The sequence below is a fragment of the Chelmon rostratus genome, chromosome 8 (genome assembly GCF_017976325.1).
Source record: "Chelmon rostratus isolate fCheRos1 chromosome 8, fCheRos1.pri, whole genome shotgun sequence".
Lineage (NCBI taxonomy): Eukaryota > Metazoa > Chordata > Actinopteri > Chaetodontiformes > Chaetodontidae > Chelmon > Chelmon rostratus.
Genome location: NC_055665.1, coordinates 13,760,149 through 13,782,894, shown reverse-complemented (window position 1 = coordinate 13,782,894; position 22,746 = coordinate 13,760,149). Strand labels below are relative to the sequence as shown.

Sequence of the window (22,746 nt, the reverse complement as noted above, 5' to 3'; positions counted from 1 at the left end):
TATCTGATTGTCTAAGCAAAACGCAGGGTGCATTACAGCCACAAGTCTATGCTAATTAATTCTGGTGCATGAAATGAGGCTCAGTGATACAGTAACATCCTTTTTTCTAGATCATTGTACTATATAATCAAAATGATTGATTTTTGAATGCAGTGTGTTTGGTAGCATAGGGTCCTCTTCTATTTATAAAGCAGCCCTAATTATATGTTTTATTGTGACCATGGTGTAACTTAGACCTTAGAGAGCTGAGGAAGGGAGACGGGATGTAGGTTTTCAGTAATGGGGTTATCAGAGCAGATGCTTCCCAGGTGATGCATTGTCAGATACTTGAATAACTGCACAATTATTCAGTGAAAAGCATGGTCGGGGGGGATAAATTATTAATAATCTACAGTGGAAAGATTTGTCGAAAGTGTGATTTGATGTCAAAAAGAAAGAGGGGGGTGTGGGTGTGTTAGAAGTCCTGCTAGATAATGGTTGCACAGCACTGCAGGGGTTTGGTGGGTAGAGACAGTTAGATCTGAGGTGTGACCAAGCTGAGAAGCTGCTGTGCCACGGGGCAAAAAGCCGAAAGCAAGAAATATCCCGGTCTGAGGCCGATGTTTGGTACAGTGACTTTTTCCCCCTCTTCTCGCTTCACCTCCTCTACACGACACATCTGATGCTTGTGTTTTCCTCGAGGCTCAGAGTGTCCCCACATGAGCACCCTTGGCCATGTTTTTGAGGTTGTGTTTTGGGTACACAGGCCATGACCTGACACAACCAGAAAGGCCAGATCTAAAAACAGCTTTTCTTAAGGCACAAAAGATGAGGGCCCAGCTGAAAAAACAACCCACACACACTCTCATGATTTGCTCAGAAAATGGCTAAGTTGTCAAAGGGCTTTTTTTGTGGAGCTTTTAAATGAGTAACAGAAGAAAATAAAGTCCAGCTGGCTGGTTGGCAGCAGATGATATCCTTACTGAAACTTATCTTGGCTTTGGACGGAGTCAGAAACAGAGCTGCAAGCTGTGCCTCTCTCTCTCTCTCTCTCTCTCTCTCTCTCTCTCTCTCTCTCTGTGGTCTATCATTGTGATCGTTGTGGAGATTTACAGTGAAATCTCCCTACTGACCCCTGCTGCACTGGTGCTCAATGAGTGGCCTGTAAAGTTAATGGGTCAGATCCAATCTTTCCTTGTAACACACTTCACTCCACACACACACACACACACACACACACACACACACACACACACACACACAGTCTCTGATACCTCACTCTCTCTCCTCCTCAGACGCACACACACACATCTTCACCGTCTCTCTTCCTGTCTCTTACAATTCAGAGCGGCATCAGGACATGGTCTCAGCTTTATAGGGACTCTAATCACGGTGGTTATAAAACCTGACTGAATGAGTGAGCAGCGGTTCTGTGGTAACACTGATGTATGCGATATTACAGCGTCGCCGAAGAATTGGGACTCTGGATATTGGGTCCACCTGTGTGTACACGGTTGACTATCCATTCTGTCCCCTAAAACTAATACTAACGTGATGTGGAGGTGTTACAAAAATAGAACTGTAAAGCCTCTCCATTGTCTGCCTACACAAGTGTGTTTTCACTTATGTTGATCTCTTCCCAGGACAGTGGGGGTGTGTACAGACTACACTTGACTGAAACCTCTCTCAGTCTCATGTTAGTCTTGTTGCAACCGTTAGGACAGGACATTGTAACCCATTACAATTCTTATTAGCACATACAGTTTGGGGACATCACATAATTCCCTGCATTGTGAAGTGGAAAGAGCTATTTCAGGTGCCCCTGGTCCCATTCGTTTTTCCCACTGACAGCGTTACGTGACCGGCACTTTGCCAGCTTAGTTCGGCCAAAAACTCTCCAGGTTGAATCATCAGCACAAAAGATGAACAACTGTAGTCAGAGTAAAAAAAACTAAACAAAACAAAACACTGAAACAGGAACAAACTTGAACAAGAGGCCCCTCGCAATTTGCAACTCTATAGCACCTATACTCTACTAGCTAGAGGCCTGCTGAGCCAGAGTAAATGTAAGCCTTTGTGTCAGTGTGCGTGGCCTTTCAACAAAAACTGGGGCGAAAGAAAACCCCCGCACTCCACAAACTATACAATTAACTTTATTTGGAATGTTTAACTTTTGGTCATTGGTATAATGATGGGTTAAAATTTGTTTTCAAGGGAGAATTTCTGGATATTTTTGCTGAATGTCAGTGGTTTCACAAAAACTCATTTATTATCTGTAGAGTATTGTGTACACTGAGAATCTGCAGAATCCCTATTTTAAGACACGGCTCTGATCTCACCACTCTCTCGTCTATCGTAAATGTCCTGAAAACACATTTTTTGCAATCAGCTTCTTGCTGTGCAGGATGGGATGCAGTTATGTAATCCAGTTGTTTCACATGAGAGATAGGGCGGTGCTCAGTGTGATGACTCATACTTCTTTGCACCAATCAGGATTTAGCAACATTAAGCAACAGAATCTGATGCCAGTTGTTGGGTTGTTTGGTCACTGTCGATCAACCCACGCACACGATGAACCAGATTAGCGGAGTTTTCGAATGTTTAACTTAACTTGTTTTTCAACCACTTATGGTTTTGGTTAAATATTATGATTTTAAGCCAGTTTTAAAGCGCAGAGTTTTTTGAATCCGAAAGCCACATTCAATACAGAGCAGGACATCAGCTTCATACATATTCTGTCAGCCACCATATGTCCATTACACTACTAGACCCCTCAAAGCCCCTGAGAGGAATATCTGTCTTGTGAAACCTGTGCATGGGTCAGGCACTAGCTGTTGATGAAATGCAGGAGTGCAGCAGCAGTTACTGTGGCAGCACTAGATGCAAACTGAGCCATAAAGCAGCAGCGCTGGCAGTACAGGAGTGCAATCGGAGCTTTTGACGGCTTAAATACGCCGACTTATTACAAAGGATCCGTTGGATATTGCAGCGATTAGAGTCTGTGTGATGTGAGTGTGGCAGCTCAGCTCGAATCATCTGCCTGAATTAGCTTCGCAGGCTGCATTACACAATACGTGTTGAAAACAGTTACAACACACCTATTCTGAAACTTCATGAACATCGTTATTATGTTTACATTTCACAGAAAGGCAAGTCTTGCCAAACACACTAAAACAAGAACTAAAACTGAATAAACTGGAAGCAGCATGCTCTGATCAGCACTTTTGTGCAGAGGATGTGCATGCATCATCACGTTTCGGTGAGTCATCTGCCACCACCAAATGGCCAGAAAGGAGATATTAACTAAAGCTACTGAATGCATGCTGAAAACTACAATTTAAATGGAAGATTTTTGAATAAAATCCCAATCCTCTGGCTTTAAATCAGCAGTGCCTGGCATACATCTTCCATGCACCTGGGGACATTTCAGACGTCAGTGAGCCGTAGTAAAACTTCACTTTCTCCATGTCTGATCTAATCTGCCCTCCCTTCTCGTCTTTAATCACTCCATTCCCTCCTTTTTCTGTGTTTTTTCCCTCCATTTTACTTCAGATCCAACTCCCCCTCAGCCTCTATAACATCAAATCCCACTCTGGAACAGAAGTCCTGACGGTAATGAATATATAATTCATCCCCATGACCACACATTGCTGAATATTTCAGCCTGACAGTCATGTATAATTATAGTTGACTCTGTGTCAAACTGTCACTCCGGTGCCCCTTTTCTTGTAGTTTTTCCACAAAACCCTTCAGGCCTCAAAAAACAGTTTCCTTGGCAGTGTGGGCTGCCTTGTTCGTCTTTCGATGGCAGCGGATTGCTCAATTACTGTCAATCGTTGACTGGCAAACCACCATTCACACCTGGTCCCGCCTCCAATGAAACGCATAACGACCGGCAATTACTGACTAAAACTGTGTAGCACCGAGCAGACATCCACAGAATGCATAGCGTGGTGTTTAGGAAATGAGATAAAGCAAGCAGTAACGATCCTCACGAGGGTGGTAATGAGACTTAATGGGAGTTAATGGGGTTACAGTGATCAGGAGTGCAGAGAGACCCCAGGTTAATACAGCCACTAACAGGACAGAGAATTAGTGTGTGTGTGTGTACACACACAAATGCACGCACACACAGGCAATAAAAAAGGCCTTTCTCAGTGCTCATGCTGTATCTATCTACAGTACTAACTATCCTCAGTTTAAGAATTATACATGAGCCTTCTGGAAGGTTCCTGTCTTTGATTCTCTAGTCCTATGCTGCTGTTAGGGTTACACAAGCAGCGTCTGGCTGTGGCTGTGTGTGTGTGTAGGTGTGTGTGTGCGTGCGTGTTCGAGACAGTGTGTTCTTTCAAGTCTTCTGTGCTTAGCAGCAGTTAATGAGATCAGGGTGAGTGTTACCTGCGAGGAGACCTTTGATGAAATATGTTCAGAAAGAGAGGGGGGTCGTAGAGAATGAGATGGGAGGAGAGAGCCAGGATGAGCAGGGAGGGAAGAAAGTGTCAGGGTATGCGTGCATGGGGGGGGGGGGTGATATATAGAGATGGCTCGAAGAAAATAGAGAGGATATAGAGGGGATAACGGTGAAAAAGAGAGGGAGAGGGAAAGAGCAGGAAAGCGACAGAGAGCAGAAGGGGAGACATTCATTTTTAATCGAGAGGAAAAGTCGGCTTCAGCGCAAAGAAAAAGGCAGATAGATTCCCTCAGATTCATCCGCACACACACCTAAGAACACAATGCATGCACATGCACTGCCTTAAGTATGCAAACACACACTCGTTCACAACAAACATTAATAGCAAATAATGTTTGGTCTGTTTAACGCTGTGTATTTGAGTGGATTGCACTGAAGTTTTATAAAACCCATGAGGGAGTATTTGGATTATAGTTTTTCCTTCATCATAATCAGACTCAAATCCTCCTTTTTAACTCTAATACTTTAATTCTAATTACTCCACACAGGCTTCAGTGAGCTGAAGACTGGGAGGGTCTTTATCCCCTGGGAGAGAAAGAGGGGGAGACAAAGGCAGACAGACAGAGAGGAAAAGGAAGACAAAACGTAAGAAACGCAGAGTTGAAAGTGAAAAAAGGAAGGTTGAGCTGTCTTGCTCGACGCTATTTCAATGACACAGAGCTCCACCAACAGAGTTAAAGGCACATTTTATGTCGCGAGGTAATTGGCTGCAAAATTATAAACATGCCGCTCGAAAAGCAGTAGGTCAGGTTGGGTTGGAGAGTTCAAGCACTGAACAAAAGCCAGCCTGTGCAAACCTTGCTAAACAACAAGCTACTGCTGAGACACATAACTACCACATTAATGTTACCTGTTGACAAAGCACCCTCAATCTGCATTTGTATGTATTAAAACCCACCCAGAACTAAATGGTCTCTCATTACATTCTAAAAGCACTGCCCAAAGCCAATTTTCGCTCCTATTCTGCAGGGTATGTGTGATTATTGTTTGTTTGTTTGCTTGTTTTGCAGTCTTTCGCTGCTCTGTTAAGCATTTTCTCTGCCATATTGATGGCATCTTTTGGTATGTACGTCCCTAGAGGGGATGGTCGTGTCTGCCAAACAGATATAATTTAACACAACAGTTAGTCTTGGTCCAAAAAGGTGGGAGGCAGAGGGGAAAAAAGTGTGTTTTTGTCTACTGTCTGATCATGAAATTTGATTTTAATGAGAACTGGTGAAACATAAAACTGAGCGGTAGGTAGATTTGCATGTATGTGGGATCGCCCCTGTTGCAGCGTTCTCCCGCACCCTAAGGATCATTTGTTTGTTTGCCTCTTTTCTTTTATTCACAAAGGCACCATTTGAATGACCCAAAGCTGTCCAACTGCTGCACAGAAAAGGGGAAACATACGCTAAATACCACAAAAAACACATTTGCAGCAATCTCTCTGTTACCTTAGCAGCATCAACATTTAAATGATTACCTCCAGGTATTTCCAGCCAGCACGGAATATAGACAGATGCTCTGTGGGATCTAATAACACTTTACTGACCACTGGCCCAATGGGATTCCAGTTCAAACCAGATCTGAACATAAAAAGGAAGCAGGGAGGATGTTTCATTTTCCCCAGAGGGCCCTCTCTCTCTCCCTGTCTCCCTCGCTCATTCCCTTGTGTTATCTCCATCTTTCTCCACATTGGCCGCTTTCATCCGACTCCCAGAGCTGAGCAGATACACAACACACAGATGTAGAAACACACAGGAGTGAAGAAATCACACACAAAGAGAAGGAGGAAGCACATACAACCCAGTTTCCAAAGACGCTGGGACGCTGTGTAAAACGTAAATAAAACTGAATGCAATCATTTGAAAATGAACCTTGTTTACAGAAAACAGCTTAACAAAGTGTCCCTGAGCCCATGTAGTAACATCTTTTATACAGTCATGTGATCACAAAGTGGTGAACCTCGCTACATCCTTGCTTGTGAACGACTGAGCCTTTCCAGGATGCTCCTTTCATACCCAATCATGATACTATCACCTGTTACCAATCAACCTGTTTACCTGTGGAATGTTCCAAACAGGAGTTTTTGGAGGGTTCCACAACTTTCCCAGTCTTTTAGCTCCTGTCCCAACTTGTTTGAAACATGTTGATGCATCAAATTCAGAATAAGCAGATATTTACAAAAATCAATGAATCTGATGAAGTCAAACATTAAATATATCGCCTTTGTACTGTTTTCAGTTGAGTATATGTGAAAAAGGATTAGCAATTTAGCGATTTTACACAGCATCCCAACTTTTAAGAATTGGTTTTGTACAAAAGAAGCACACACACAGACACACACACATACAAGTATATATATACAGACACAGTGGGCCCTATTTCAGGATGCTGTCAGCAGGGGGACAGAGGCTAGAGGAAACACAGGATGAATTCTCCTCTGCCTCATTCCATCACGCTGCCATGACACCCCTATTTACCTCCCCCATCTATCTCCACACTGACTGTCTACCACCTTGTCTTGCCTGTATGTGTATCTGCTATTGTGTGCATGCACGCACAGAGGTGCGCGTGCATGCTGTGTGGGTATGTCTGTACATGTGCAAGCCTAAGTGTATCAGCACATTCACAGTGATGGAGTGAGCTGAGGTGGACACTGTATATTGTGCTCCACGTTGTTCGAACATGCTGTGCAGACCGTCAGCGTTTGACAGAATCCCTGTGTTGTGTTTAGATGGCTGAAACCCCGGCACTCGGTCCCGTTGGAGAGACTCAGGAAGTTTCTTCATTAAAGTTTACAGTGGTGCCGGTCCCGAGGTTTCCCAAGCAATCTCTGCAACTGATTCCCCGTTAACTTGGTTTCAATTTTATTTTCCTTGTCATCTCTTCAGGCTCGCGAGCATTCCTCTCCCCCTGTCGTCAGCCGATGGCTTTGCTTCACGCCCCATATGTCCTCCCCCGAATATGAGAGAGCCACTTTCATTGGGGGGAACGAAAGTGTTCTATCCAATTCCCCAACCTCATTTTGGCTCTGAGAGAAATGGTCCCTTTCTTTATGTCTCCCACACATGTACACACACACACACACACACACACACACACACACACACACACACACACACACACACACACAAATAGTCCCAACTGTGCTGTCCTTCTACTCCCCAAGGCTATGGTCATGCATTTTCGCTTCATATTAAATTTTTTTGTTTGTTCTCCCTGGCCTTCTATGATCCATGACCACGGAACGAGAGAGAACACACAGTGAGAGCAAATAAAATGGATATTAGCACTACAGACATGCAGTATTGAGCTGTCCAGCAGGTTTATCCCTCACTGATATACTAGCTAGCACTTCTGAAGGCAAGCCAAAAAAAAATGAGCTTGTTCTGTGTCTTTGTTTGACATACATGTTTGCACTATAACTTAATTACCCCTATAAATACACACTTAGACTGACTGACATATTGTGAGCTGCATGATGTTCCTGTGGAAACCGCACATTTACATTAGAATCTTGTCTATGCCCTTTATTTAGACCAGAGGTGGGGAACCTTTTTCCTATCAAGGACCTTTTTAATTTTTAAAACATCCTTTGAGGGCCATACTAAATTATTGAACACATATATCACACTAACCACTGCGATGGCTGGAGCTGCTTCTCTTTGGAGAGGCATCTGATTTCAGTGGTAGTGATGGGGATGATGATGCTGCTCGCAGCTGGTTTTCCAGGTTTGGGTCAGTAAGTCTTGGGTGGAGTCGAGTCTTAACAAAAGTCAGTTTTGATAGGAAGTGGTAGTAGTAGGTTCTCCCATAAAGAAATGCAAACTTCAGTGCATGTCTCCTCAGAGTGGTCCTCAGGATGTACATACAGTTTATAGAGCTCAAGCAGGCAGAGGGTGTTGTACCTACAGTGGCTTTGAGCGCGGTGTTGCTTTACAGCTCATTGATTTTGTGTTGCTGGTTGTCAGGCACATCAGGTGGTTCCACATTAAACAGAGTAGCAAATATGTTTGGCTCCTTTTGTTTGCTTTTCATGTCCTGAAACCTCTCGCCAAACGCCTGAAGGAGTTTTCACACTCACCTGCTTTCACCGGCTTTCATTCGCGCAGAGAAGGAAAATGCACAGTGTTACTTCTTTCCAGTTGCACTTGGCGCAGAGCTGGCTGCAACCTCGGAGCCTGAGGTTCAGGTCTGAGGGGTCATTGGTGTGCTGAGCAGGCCTGTCCCTCCAGGAGCCTGGTGCAGCTCATCTTCCCTGGCCAGGAGATATATCAGCTGGTGGCAGTCAGCCAGCTGTAGTTCCTAGTTTCCTTGTAGTTATCTAACATACATGTATTTTTAATTAGCTGTTAATTAGCTGTTCTCCTCTTCTTTGCCCAGCCTTGAGCTGGCTTGTGACATTGGTCATATCCACGATGAAGCCCAAATCACACAGTCACTTGCTATCAGGCTAGGTGTTCCCTTCATCTCCATGAAATATTTTTGACAAACGGACACAACTTTATGTTGTCGTAGCTGCAACAAGGCATCCTTCACAAATTCTGCTTCTGAGTGAAGTTTCAGCTTCCTAGCCATTAACCTGGTCACCACAAAACTTGCCTGTATGCCACTGTCTCTCTCGGAATGCGGTTGTGTGAAAGCTGCTAATTGGGTATCTAAACTCTGCTAAAGTGGATGTGCTAATCTTCCATTTTATGTTATTTTCTTTTATTGCAGAAAAAGGTAAATAGCTGTTTAGAGGGTTTTTTGTATTTCTGACTTGTTTCTATGAATTTCGTCGTGGGCTGGATCAAAGTCTCGTGGGCTACATACAGCCTGGAGGCCAGATGTTCCCCATCCCTGATTTAGATGACATAATGTTGTCATTAACAGCATGTTGACTTCATATTCATCCAACTATGTGTATCAAAGTCTGAGATACTGATACACCAGTCATTTATACAATACATCTTTACAGACAATGGCCTTGGTGCGATATCCAGATATCATTAACCCATGTGATAGACATACCTCTATCACCATATCATATATATATATATATATATATATATATATATATGTATATATATATATATATATTAATGCAACAACTTCGTTCATTCACTTTCTCTACCTACAATGTTCTCTTCAGTGCCATGGGGAGGCTGTCACTTTACAGTGTTCAGCAGAGTGAAGCATAGACACAGTTTCATGTTTCATGTAATTGGGTTAAGATCATCACTTTCTTCCAGTTAACATACTAAGATATTTCCTGAAATGTGCAGTGATGCGTATTTGAAAATTAAGCCTGCTCAGAGGTTACTATTTTCATCATTAGATATTCATTAACACATGATATTCAAATACCTCAAGGACATATGTATGAATTTCCAAAAGTGCTTACTCGCTGTAATGTGGTTTAAGATGTAATTCCTGCTGGGTTTGCAGCAGATGATTTGATTAAATTCAGTGCACGAGCCCAGTTCATCATTTTCGCACTCTGTTCATCATGAGTTTAAACACTGCAGGGTGACAAATTGTTGTTCATATCACAAAGCTTACATGAGGGTACATCCATGTGCATAGTTTGTTCTTGAACATGCATGCACACTGGTGGATGCAACAGACTGCTGGTGACCACTGGCATAAAAATACCTTTTCTATCACACCTCTGTATTAGTCAGTAGTTGATGGCTATATTTTATTCATATGTGTGTATGTGCATGAAAGTGTGTGAGTGTGTGTGTGTGTTTGTGTTTGTGTGTGTGTCTGTGTGTGTGTGTGTGTGTGTGTATGTGTGTGTGTGCGTGTGTGTGTGCGTGTGCGTGTGCGTGTATGGTTGACAGTCTGCTGATGAGCTAACACGTTTTTTCCAGACAGCCTCCTGCATTGTCTCACCAGAGCAATGGAGTCCTCTTTAGCATGGTAAACAATGAACAGCTAGACAAAGGCAAACCACACACACGTAGACACAAACCCACACCCACACACACACACACACACACACACACCACATATATTCACAAGCACAATCATGCTTACAATTCATATTTAACAAATAGCTTTGTTCTTGACCTGAAGCAGCAGCTTAGCATTCCCAAGGCAAGGTTACAAAATATTACTTATCAGTACAAACACAACAGTAAAATAAGCTGAAGAGGCACCATCCAGAAATACTAAATTAGCCTGCTGTCCAGTCCAACCACAAAAGCTGTCCCAGATGCTGAGGAAACCGCCATCAGGGGGCCCATGCATAATGCTCAAGGGTGGTTAGTTATTTTCAGAAGCAATAATTAGCGTCCATAGTGTCAAGATTTCTCCCCAGCTCTGCAAATAACAATTTGTATGACAGCTATTAAACAGCATTAAATCATCTTGAAGAGCTTATTAGTTACTATTCGGACATAGCTATTTAAATTTGAACATACATAACACAGAGTGAGGAGGGAAGCAGAGTAGAAGAAACAGGCAGCAGAACCAAATGTAAGCCGTGATTACAGCGTGTCTGTACGCAGTGAGAGCAGAGAGGTAGATGGACGTTAATGAGTGGATGAGTGCAGGGACAGTTGAAAATGCCTGCAATTTCTTTAGTATTTTCGTGGAAGCTTCCTGGAAATAATTATGTAATTTGGTAAAAATCATAAGGAAACCAGAGGCAACATACCCAAGTAGAATATGTTGAGCTGCCCATTTCAGGAGGATTTCTAGGAATAAATGCTTCTTTTAAACTGGAGGTAAATATACATTCAACGGTTATTTACAACTGCAAATGTAATTACAACCATCTATATTGAACTGATTGATTGAATTGATCGACTCTGTAGATACTAGCTGAACATTGTCTCCATTTCCCCTAATTAGTACTAAATTACATTTTCCTTTCCAGGAACCTTTACATTTACATGTCAGTTTTTTTTCTTGGAAATTATGAGAAAATAAAAAATAAATTACTCAATCAAAAATGAGTGCGTTGACACTCTCTTTAAATGGATGCATGCAAACCAGCAGTACAGTATGTTATGAGACTATAACAGCCATCAAAACATAACGCGTCCATCAGTGTCAAGGTCAAACAATGCTCGTGCTGTTACCAGCGCTGAGATGCCACATCATCATCCATCTTTGACTTTCACTTTTCCTCTTCTTTTGTCTCCTCTCTACTTCTCCTGTCAGGTCAGGATACGGTTCAACACATACTCTATGTGAACATTCATAAATGCATGCTTGCATGGCTCTGTGTGTGTGTGTGTGTGTGTGTGTGTGTGTGTGTGAGTCTGTATTAGAATGAGGATGTGAGGATAATTTAATTATGGAGCAGATAGAGTGGGTTACTGAGGTTAATATCCTGCATGCACTCTGCTCCTCTCCGGACACAGTAATTGCTCTAAGCACATTAGGAACTTTATTGACTGCGATGGCCTTTTAAGACATTACATTTCTGCTGCTTAGTGTCAGACAGGAGTCGTCCAGCTCTGCTTACTGTCTCTGTCTCCCTCTATCTCTGTCTTTCTTCCTTTCCTACCCTCCCATCATGCCCTCTGCTCACCCTGTCGCTCCCTCCTCTCTGCATGTGTCTCCTTGGCTGTATCTGCTTAATTGAAGGCTCCATAAATATGATGAGATTTGTATAGCGCCTCATCCGTAGAGGCGGCTTGATGAGGTTTGACTGGCAGGTGATTAACTCCTCTTAACCCGCAGAATCATTTGTCCTCGGTGGAACAGTTACACTAATGACACCATAAAAGGCTTCTTGATTTGTCAAATTCTGGAGCGGCGCTCTGGAGAGAGAGCTTCCAACAACTCCTTCGAAAAAGTACAGCCCCCACACTTCTCTTCTCTCAGTTGAGATCAATCCTCTCAACACCCCCTCAGTAGATCTCTCCATTTTCAGTCAACTAGACCTCTTAATGAGGATGGAGGTGAAGGGAAAGAGTTATTAAAAAGTCCTCACCTTCCTCCTGGGACCGCTAAAGAGGAATTATATGCAACTAAGTGCACTTACATCCCCAGTAAGAGTTATTTCACATTTCTATTGCCATAAATCCATATTCACTTCAGTCATGACAGAAGTGGAAAATTATTTCTGGCCCAGAAAGAATTTGCTGTTCCTTTCTTTTTCATAAGGGATCTGCTGGAAGATTTTCATTACGGGGCTTCAGGTGAGGAAAAAATGAAAATTACAGTTTGGTTTGGAGGAAATGGGAAGGGAAGGGACGAGAGACAGAGGGGAAAGTGATGGGGAGGAGAAAAGAGGGAAGGAACGATGTCGCAGCTGACAGGGAGGGGAGCCAAGCAATAAGTACAGCAGATATAGCCAATGTGCAGAGATAAATGATGTAATATCTGCATGGATCGATGTCTGCACTGTCCCTCTAAAAGGGGCTCTCTCTATAAATTACATCGCCATCCTTCCTCCTGCGTGTGCACGCGCACGCAGAATCAAATACACACATTCACACCACAGACACACACAAAAATGGACACACTCCGCGGCTATCTCAATTAGTATGAATTAAGATGTATGGCTGCAAAGTCTCGGTGTCTCGAGACCACTATGTAAATGTCTTCTTCCAGCTGTCCAGTCCCATCACTATGCAGATGGTGGGAGGAGGCAAGGAAGAAATCAATTTGTTAAGATAGCACCATCCAGCTAATGAGAAATCAAGTGGCTTGACTTTTCACATGAATCCCATCATGTCCACTCATATTATGAGACTAAGATGTCATTAGTTGCACTTAGTGTGACTAATAGTCCAACCACGTCCTTCTTCTGTGTCTTTGCTAACAGTCCCATCTTGTGGCTAATGAGATAACTACACTTGAAAGGACCATCAATCGGGCAAATTGACTGAAATACCTCACAATGGAAAAACAGCAGGCCTCCTTTACAGTAATTTCAGCTCATAATGTTCGTTTTTGATTTAAATGGAGTGGATTATAGTCAGTTGTTGATGCAACAGGAAATGTTTCCAGAGCTCCGGCTTTGCCTCACACTTTGTACAACCCCAGTTCCAAAAAAGTTGGGACGCTGTATAAAATATAAATAAGAGCAGAATTCAGTCATTTGTACAAAAACTGTGTTTATCAGCAACAGTTTTATCATGTGTTCACAAAGTGGTGAACCTCGCTCCATCCTCGCTTGTAAACGACTGAGCCTTTCCAGGATGCTCCTTTCATACCCAATCATGATACTATCACCTGTTACCAATCAACCTGTTTACCTGTGGAATGATCCAAACAGGTGTTTTTGGAGCGTTCCACATGTTTCCCAGTCTTTTGTTCCTCCTGTCCCAACTTGTTTGAAACGTATTGCTGGCATTGATGTCAGAATAATTATATATTTACAAAAATCAATGAAGTTTATCAGTTTGAACATTAAATATCTTGTCTTTGTACTCAGTATTCAGCTGCACACAGGTCAAAACGGATTTGCAGGGATTACATTCTGTTTCTACTTACACTTTAACAGTGTCTCAACTTTTTTGGAACTGGGGTTTTAGTAACATAATGATTGATTGATGTAGTGCCATCATTTACAACAGGGACAAAGTTCAGCATCTTGGCAGGGCAGTAACTCATGTTGCCGCCACCAAATTCAGAATAAGCAGATATTTACAAAAATCAATAAAGTTGAGTTTTGTGTGGTTTTCAAATGAATGTAAGATTAGTAATGATCACGTTCTGTTTTAGCTATCTTTTGCACTTTTTGGAGTTGGGGTTTCATAATAATTGTGACGTTGGACGTTGCATGCGCATTGCTGGATTACACATTATGTGAAGTGATTTTGATCCAGAGGGGCACGTGACTGGAGCCTGTATTCCTGTTGTGCCTGATTTTATATCTTTAAAAGACAATTCATGAATAAATCTCAGAAAGACTTTAGGTCTGACGTCTGACAAAAAAAAGAGAAGACGGACTGAAGGACGCGGACTGAATTGCTGCAGTAATGTGCACGGATAGAAAATGAAACTAATATATTTACAGTGTGTGCTCAGTATGTGCTTATGCTCAGGAAATGTATGCATAGATGGGATGATGATTGACACTACATCTCAGGTTGCCTGGGTACATTTGGTTGTCTTATAACGAGATGTTATTAAAATTTAATGAAAAAACTTGACTGACACGTCTTTTGTCAGTCAGTGTTGATGAATGTCCACTTGAGTGTTCCTCCGTAAAGCATCATGGTTTTTTTTTCAGACTTCTCTTTCTTGCTACACTGTGGTGTTTGCAATGACGCATCAGCAGTTCAGGCAGTGATTATCTGGTTTCTTTGTGAAGGTTTTAAGTGGACTTATGACGGCTTACAAAGTCACATGAAAATGATGATTGTTAGACCTCTTTTAAAGCTGACACATATACAGCAAACTGGCATTCATACTGATGTGACTCATGAAGCTTTCTTTGGAAATCTGATTTATCGTATTCACAGCATGAATTGCTGCATCGGTTGCCAAAAGACCGCAAAATTACAAAATGTGGCAAGAAGCAAAGACTCAACAGGTTCACAGCCATGCTAGAGGTTCTGAGGCAGCGCTTTGAGCTAAATGCTAATGTTAGCGTGGCAACATGCTCACAACAACAATAGGCTGATGTTCAGCTATTATAATGTTTCCCATGTATAGCATCTGAAGGTTAGTGAGTTAGCATGCTAACATTTGCAAATTAGCACTTAACACAATGCACAGCTGTGGATGATAGGAATGTGATTCACTTTGCAAGTGTGTGATTATATACCTGACGGACAAACTGAAATGTTGACCAGATGATGGTGCTAAAGGAAAAGTCAAGGAATCATCAAAATCTGAGGGATTCATCCTCTGGGGATCAGGCTCATGTCTGTACAAGGTTTCATTACAATCTGCAGTAACTTATATTAACACAGTAACTAAGCCAAACAAAGTGTGGATAAACTCACTTTCACAAGTGGGAGATTAACAATCAAGCTTCAGTATGTTGCTGTTTCACAAGCAGCTTAAACACTGTTGTATTCGAAGGTCATTTTTCTAAAGTGTTCATTCTTCATGCAAGTTGTGGCCTGTACAAGACGTGGAGAGACAATTTCAAAAGCTGAGTTATGAGATGCAAAGTAAAATGTGAGGTAATCCATTCCCAGATTCTGTTGCATGCTGCTCCCACCGTTTTTAAAGCATGTGTCTGGTTTTTTTTTTTTTTAAATGACAAATATCCCAGCTTGGAAATGCCATTAAAGCACAGAGGGGTTAGCATACCGCACACAGACAAAACAAATAGTAGAAACCTGTTGTGCAGTATGATGAATGGTGATTCTGCCTCTCCCTGTGTGTCAACTGCCGTAGGCAAACGGCTCAGTTACTGCTTCTTCATCCAGGATGGTGGTGAAGGGATCACTCGTTTACTGGGTGTATCTGAGGTAAGTTACTGAAGAAATCTAAAGATGGAGGTCCCCTGCAATTTTTTTTAAAGATCAAACTGCTTTAAAGCTGTCAACAGTGACAAGTGAAAGTTGAGTCAAGTCAAAGTTTATTATGGCCGGATATCACAGCAACAGTAGTAAAACACAAAAACGTACAGAAGTAAGCTGAAGTACTTAAAAAGCATTACAAATGGAATATTTGACATGCACTAAAAACAGTAATGAGCAGAATTAGCAAAATATACAAAAACGTACATACGTTGGACAACACATATACAAAAAAGTGTAAAATAAAAGATCTACGTAATCATGCACACATAGACTAAGTTGGATCACAGTCATTTAGGATTAAGGACAGACTAGTGACGCTGAAGGCTGTTTTGACCTTACTATTGAAAGTGAAAGGATCATTTTGAAAAGTGACACACGTCATTTCAGAAATAGCCTCACTTACAGTATGCACTGTGCAGCTCGCAGCGTCTGCAGCTGTCTTCAGTGGCACATTATCTGCAGCAAAATGCCGCATCACGACAGTGTGTATTGTGAGGAAAGCCACTGTGCCGGTAACAGTTGCTAGGAGTAACACTGGCTGCCAAGACGAATCTCAGTGCCGTATAAGGGCATGAGTCTCACAGAGATGATGTCACCAGCGTCTGCAGGGGCTCCCCTCTCATTTGTAGGAATGTAAAGACACAGAGTGGGTGTGTGCTCCCACGAGCCAGAGAGGCAGACAGGCCATGCAGATAGTAGAGACAGGCAGGTTGAGTCAAAGTAAGTGAAGGAAAACCTGAAGAAGAAGCACGTTTCGTAATGATCAGTGCACCCAAATAAACAGCTAAAGCGGAACTTCGCACAACTGCTGTTGAGTTCAAGGTGGAATTGAAGGAAATAAAAGCATTAGCAGTGTTAGATAGGCAGCACTAAAGGAAGTGAGGGAGAAGCAGCAAGCAGCAGAGAAAGAGGCAGTGAGAAAGAGAGCAGGAACAGAGAACACAGGGGAGAGGCTGCTTTCGTTCACCGCTAAGTGTGTTACTGATCTCGCTGAAAGCTTCCTGTGTCAGCACCATGGGAAAGTCAGGTAAGTGGAAAGTGCACCCAGAGGATTTTAACTTTGATAGTATCAATTTGGCCTGAGTGAGAACTTTGCCCCTATGTGTGTGCATGTGTGTGTGTGTGTGTTTGCTTGTTTACTGGAAGTGGTTTGCTACTTGTGAGGACATACAGAACTGCAGAGGAATAACTACTTTCTTTTCCTCTTTAATGGTGCCTCGGTTAAAGATTTCAAAACGGCTTTTACTGATCTTTGGTTAAGATTGATCTTGCAGCGTGCCAAGTAGATGCCGGCTGTTAGGCGGCACTGGTATTTGTATTGTTTGTGTGTGGCTTTTTCAATGTGCCTATTGTGTGGGCACTCGAGAGATTGTGGGACTTATGAAAAGGCCAGTGAGCGATAGGCACCGGGCAGATGGGGGTGATGTGGGTGACGTTTTCTACTCCGTCGTCTGTCATCGAGTTGTACCCGCTGTCTGAGGTCAGTCAGTGGTCAGGTGGTGAGACTCTAACTCGCATCTCAGCTCGAGCTTGTGCTCAGCTGCCACACGTGGACCTTCACATCACACCACCTCGTCACTTTTCTTTCTCCGGCTGCCTGACCCTTCCTGTCTCTGCCCTCTCCGTCCCTCAGCCTCCAAGCAGTTTGCTGAGGAGTCGCTTAAGTGCCACAATGAGTTCAGGAGGAAGCACCAGGCTCCTCCACTGAAGCTGTGCAGCAAGTTGAGCAGAGAGGCTAGCCGGTGGGTTCACACACACACACACACACACACACAAACACACAAATCAAATCAGGAACCGCATTAGCAAGGACTACACATACCAGTCATTGTCACATTGCTCTGGATAACAGTGACAGTTCCAGCCTAGTCTGTCAAATAAAATAACTGCAAAATAGAATGAAATACCAAGAGTCTGTGTTTGCTTCCATTGCAATTACATTTTATGTTGACAATTTGTTTCCACTAATTGCAGCTTTATTAACTTTTCATGTCATTATTACCGCGTTGAGTAAAGGTAAACTTGATCAGTGCTGTCAGGAATCCTAGAGGCCTTGGTTAATTGAATTTCAGTCCATTTCCTGGAGCGTGTTTGATAATGCAGTAACAACAGCAACACGGAGCTGCTGAACAACCTTTAATTTTATGATATCTGATACAGGAGTGCACAGTAACATTCAAGGCACAATAAATTCTGTGCTGGGATAAAACGTTTATTTTTTCTTTCGTTTTGAATGTGTTTAAAACGTATTTAAAAAAAACAGGCCTGAAGTTTAACTTCAGTATGTCACAATTAATGATAAACAGTCTACACTACACTAAACACTGCATACTGTTAATGTATTTGATGGTGCATTTGAGTTTGGAGATTATCCACTATTTAAAGCACAGTACAGTTCACTGGGAAATAATAAATGGTGCTTTTACCTCTACCTCTGTGTCCACCGATGTTTGTAAAGGCACTTACCAAATGATGCATTCATAACTGTTTGACCCCTGTCCAGGAGGAAGGTTGAGGCATTCAGCTCATTCACAGCTGCATGTCTTGGGAATAATTTGTATCTGAAGTTTCGGTTTAAAATATATAATCTGACAAAGTAAGCAACAAGATCACTGGATTTGTGATTGAACAGCTGGAGTTGGTCTTGCCATCCAAAAAGCATTATCATCATCATCTTTAGTGACGAGGGACAGCCCTGGCATTTAACGAATGTGGTTTATCCAGACTGTTTTGTGAGAGTCACTGAGGCCACATGGCAGGCACTGCACAGTCTTTTAGACAGAGACATGAGTTACTGCCAGGATAAGATGTTGAACTTTGTCCCTGTTGTAAATGATGGCACTACATCAATCAGTCGTTATGTTGATAAAACCCCAGTTCCATAAAAGTTTGGTCACTGTTAAAGTGTAAGTAGAAACAGAATGCAATAATTTTTTTAGCAAATCCTTTTTGACCTATGTGCAGTGGAATACAGTACAAAGACAAGATATTTAATGTTCAAACTGATAAACTTCATTGATTTTTGTAAATATATACTTATTCTGACATCAATGCCAGCAATACGTTTCAAACATGTTGGGACAAGAGCAACAAAAGACTGGGAAACATGTGGAACGCTCCAAAAACACCTGTTTGGATCATTCCACAGGTAAACAGGTTGATTGGCACCAGGTGATAGTATCATGATTGGGTATGAAAGGAGCATCCTGGAAAGGCTCGTTCACAAGCACAGATAGAGTGAGGTTCTGCAGTATAAGAACAACATTAATCAATACACAGTTGTAAGGAATTCAGGGATTTCACCATCAATCCATTTGAGAATCCGGAGAAATCTCTGCATTTACGGGGCAAGGGGCCAAAAACCAACACTGAAGGCCTGTGACCTTTGATCCCTCAGGCAGCACTGCATTAAAAACCAACATGATTGCATTAAGGAGATTACCTAATGGGCTCGGGAAGACTTCAGAAAACACAATTCATCACTGTATCTACAAATGCAAGTAGCGACTCTCCATGAAAAGGGAAGAGCAATATATCATACCCATAGGATGGGTGACTTGCACATCTGGACAAACTCTTTAAAAACTGAGACTCTTGGAAAGTTAAATCTTGTGATTTCAAAGTATGCTTTAAAGTAAAACACCGCTCACAGCAGCAGGACAGTGGAGAAGTGCAGGAGTGTGTTATGTTTTGTAGCAGGTATTTAAGCAGTGCTATCCACATTTCTTTGTTTCTGGCCACAGTTATGCTGAAAGTCTCGCCAGCACACGGATCCTGAAACACAGTGCAGAGTCCAGTAGAGGGAGCTGTGGAGAAAACCTGGCATGGGCCTCCTATGACCAATCAGGTACACACAGCACATAAACACATACACACATCCTCAGTACACTATCTATAAACCACCTAAATGATTTTGTGTACATGCCCTGTTTGTGATGAGATGGATTTAATACGACACACCCGTCCATAGATACAATAGTTGAGTCTAGGAGGCTTGAAGCAGACTGTTGTACCCTCAAAGCGAACAGCTGGGATCTATTTCCCTCCACTTCGCACTATGTTTGTGAGCTCAGACGCTGTGAGTCACTGCAGAAATATGTCAGCGAAGGACGGTGTGATTCATAAAGAAATCTCCTACAGAGCAGTGCTGGCTGACAAAAAACACAGCAACTGTCAACATGTGCCCCAAATGGGATTTATAGCCGCAGGGTGCAGCCTTCTTAACACTGCTGTCATCCTGATCAATATGTACGACGCAAGATCGATTAGATTGTCCCTTAAGTTGAGGTTGCACTTTGTCCTGTGCATGTGCAGGGAAGGATGTGGCAGAGCGCTGGTACGATGAAGTGAAGCAGTACAACTTCAACCGTCCTGGATTCTCCTCTGGCACTGGTGAGATTTACGTGTGTGTGTTTGTGTGTGTGTGTGTGTGTGTGTGTGTGTGTGTGTGTGTGTGTGTGTGCCTGTCCGTCAGTGGCACACCTCCTCTGAGCTACAGTAGAATAACAACAATCAGGATAATCAGAAGTAATCATTAGAACTTTTGTGATATTAATATAAAGAATACAGTGCAATAATATGTCTTATGTATGCCAAATTGTGTAATAATTTTGGTATTAATCTAAGTCATTTTTAATAAAAATGCCATAAATTCTGTGATGGTGAATATGATAGTGAGTACTTTTGGATTGTGGACTGTTGGTTGGATAAAAAAAGCAATCTGAATGCTGGGGGTGAGTCATTCTGGAGAGAGATTGTTGATATACCGTCCCTCCTTCTTCACAATGTACTTACACATTAGCATGGCTGATTTAATGACCCTCCCACCCCCCCATCGCTGCTCCTCTTCCTCCTGTCCTGTGCAGGATCCTGAACAGCACCTGTTGCTGGCTGGCTGTAGCAGCGCCGTGTGGCTCGGTCTGAGCCATTCTGTCTGTTTTCCATTTACAGAGCCAGGGATTTGGGCTTTGTACAAAGAACAGATCTTTTTTTAGAGCACACACAGTATGGGCAGCTAGCGGATCCCGAAGAGATAATAGCTGAATTTCGATCTTTCGATTTCGATTTCTAACCCTAACCCTTAATCAGTTAATCAAGGAAACAATCAATAGATTACATAATACTAAAATAGAATTTGAAAAATAATTTGTAGAAACCTTGAAATAACGTGTTCATCTCATTAAGCATAATAGGAAAACTGAATATTCTTTCAAATATTACATAAGTCACTTTTGCAGTGTAGCTTGCATGAATTAAAATTTAAAAAAACACCAGCACTGCGTCTCACCATATGTAAAACAAAAAGTGTTAAATTTTGGCCTGACACACTGTATCAAACCGTTGCCTTCGCAGATATTTTCCTGTCTTGTCTTGTCTCCTCCCATCTTTGTTTTCACTGCATATATTTATTTATTTTGCTCGCTTTTTCTTCGTCACTTTCTGTTTACTCGTTGTCAGTTTCTCTGTCTCAGCGTCATGCTCAGCCAGGCATGGGCAAGGTTGTCGTCGTCCCCGTGCTGATGTCACACCTCAGACAGAGTGTGACTGTCTGACTCAGTGAGCAGCCATGGGGAGACGGAGGGGAAATCACAGTCCTCTGTATCACTCTTCAGCCCACGTGTCATTTCCAGTCCGCCCTAATTCCTCTAGATGGTTTCCCATTGCCTCAGACTCTGTTTAACCTAATCACACATGAAGCAGATCACTCCCAGGAGCTCATCACAGTGATTCACGCTGATTCATGTGAAGAGAAAGAATAAAGTCCAGGCGATAGCAGAAGTTGGTGACGGATGAGTGGGAGAGGAATTAAGATTCCTGTGTCTGTAAATGTTTAGAGGAACTGAAGTCTGTGTGCACTCAGCTTTAAACATATCCTAACACTCTTTTTTCTCACTGTCTCTCCATTTCCTGCCTTCTTCTCCCTTTAATTTCTTTCTATTCATCATTCCTGATGTCACCCACCACCCAGGCCATTTCACAGCAATGGTGTGGAAGAAAACCAAAAAGCTGGGTGTCGGTAAGGCCACTGCATCGGACGGCTCTACTTTTGTGGTGGCCAGGTACTTCCCCGCTGGGAACATCACTAACCAGGGACATTTTGAGAACAACGTCCTCCCGGCTAAAACCACCTCCTAAACGTGTCTACATCAGCAACACCTGACTCAAGCCCAAAGGCATTTATTTCATTTTCCAGGAGGACAGTTATCTGCCTGCACTGCTATGGGGCATACTCAGGAGAGCAGCACCTCTCACCTAATAAAGAACCATACTACTATCTTGAATGGATTTTATAAGATGGAATGCACTCAGGCTTAAAATCCTATTTTTGGAATTTGAAAATGGACCTGTGTATGATGCAGTGTTAAGAATGAAAGAATCACTGCTGTTTGACCTTGTTAACAAAACATTTCCAGTGAGCATTTGGATTGTGTAATCCACTGATGGTCATGTGCATTGCCTGTGAGAGTGTTATAATATGTAATTCTTTAATGCAAATACTTCTCTAATTTTGCACACTAAAATGTGTCATAGGCTAACATCTGTGTAAGAGTGGGAACTAAGTCAGCCTACGGGACAGGCTCCACACATTAAAGTGGATGACTCAACGTGCTCGGTATGAGTTTGTGTTATTGCCGCCACTTGTCAAAGCAGAACCCTGCCATCCTGGGTGTGTGTTTTGTACTCTAACCAGTTTTGTACAATAAAGTTGATGGATTGTCAGAATTTGGCATCTGTCTGTGCATGCTCATGTCATCTGTACTGCTAGACACTATGAGAGAGTGAGAAACAGAAGAAAATGAGAGTTTAATTTCATAATGACTTAATGACAATGACTTTTTTGAGAAAAATGTGACATCTGAATCTGGCGCAGCTCTGGTAAAG

At 42.4% G+C, this 22,746-nt stretch overlaps 1 protein-coding gene across 1 annotated transcript; it reads left to right on the top strand.

The window, feature by feature from the left end:
- The first annotated feature begins 16,498 nt into the window (after positions 1–16,498).
- On the top strand, positions 16,499–22,581 carry glipr2l (GLI pathogenesis-related 2, like). Its single transcript, XM_041942505.1, has 5 exons — positions 16,499–16,891; positions 17,498–17,606; positions 19,608–19,711; positions 20,179–20,256; positions 21,833–22,581. Exons 1-5 carry the CDS (start codon positions 16,879–16,881, stop codon positions 21,997–21,999), a joined length of 471 nt encoding a protein of 156 aa, XP_041798439.1. The 5' UTR covers positions 16,499–16,878; the 3' UTR covers positions 22,000–22,581.
- The last annotated feature ends 165 nt before the right edge of the window (positions 22,582–22,746 follow it).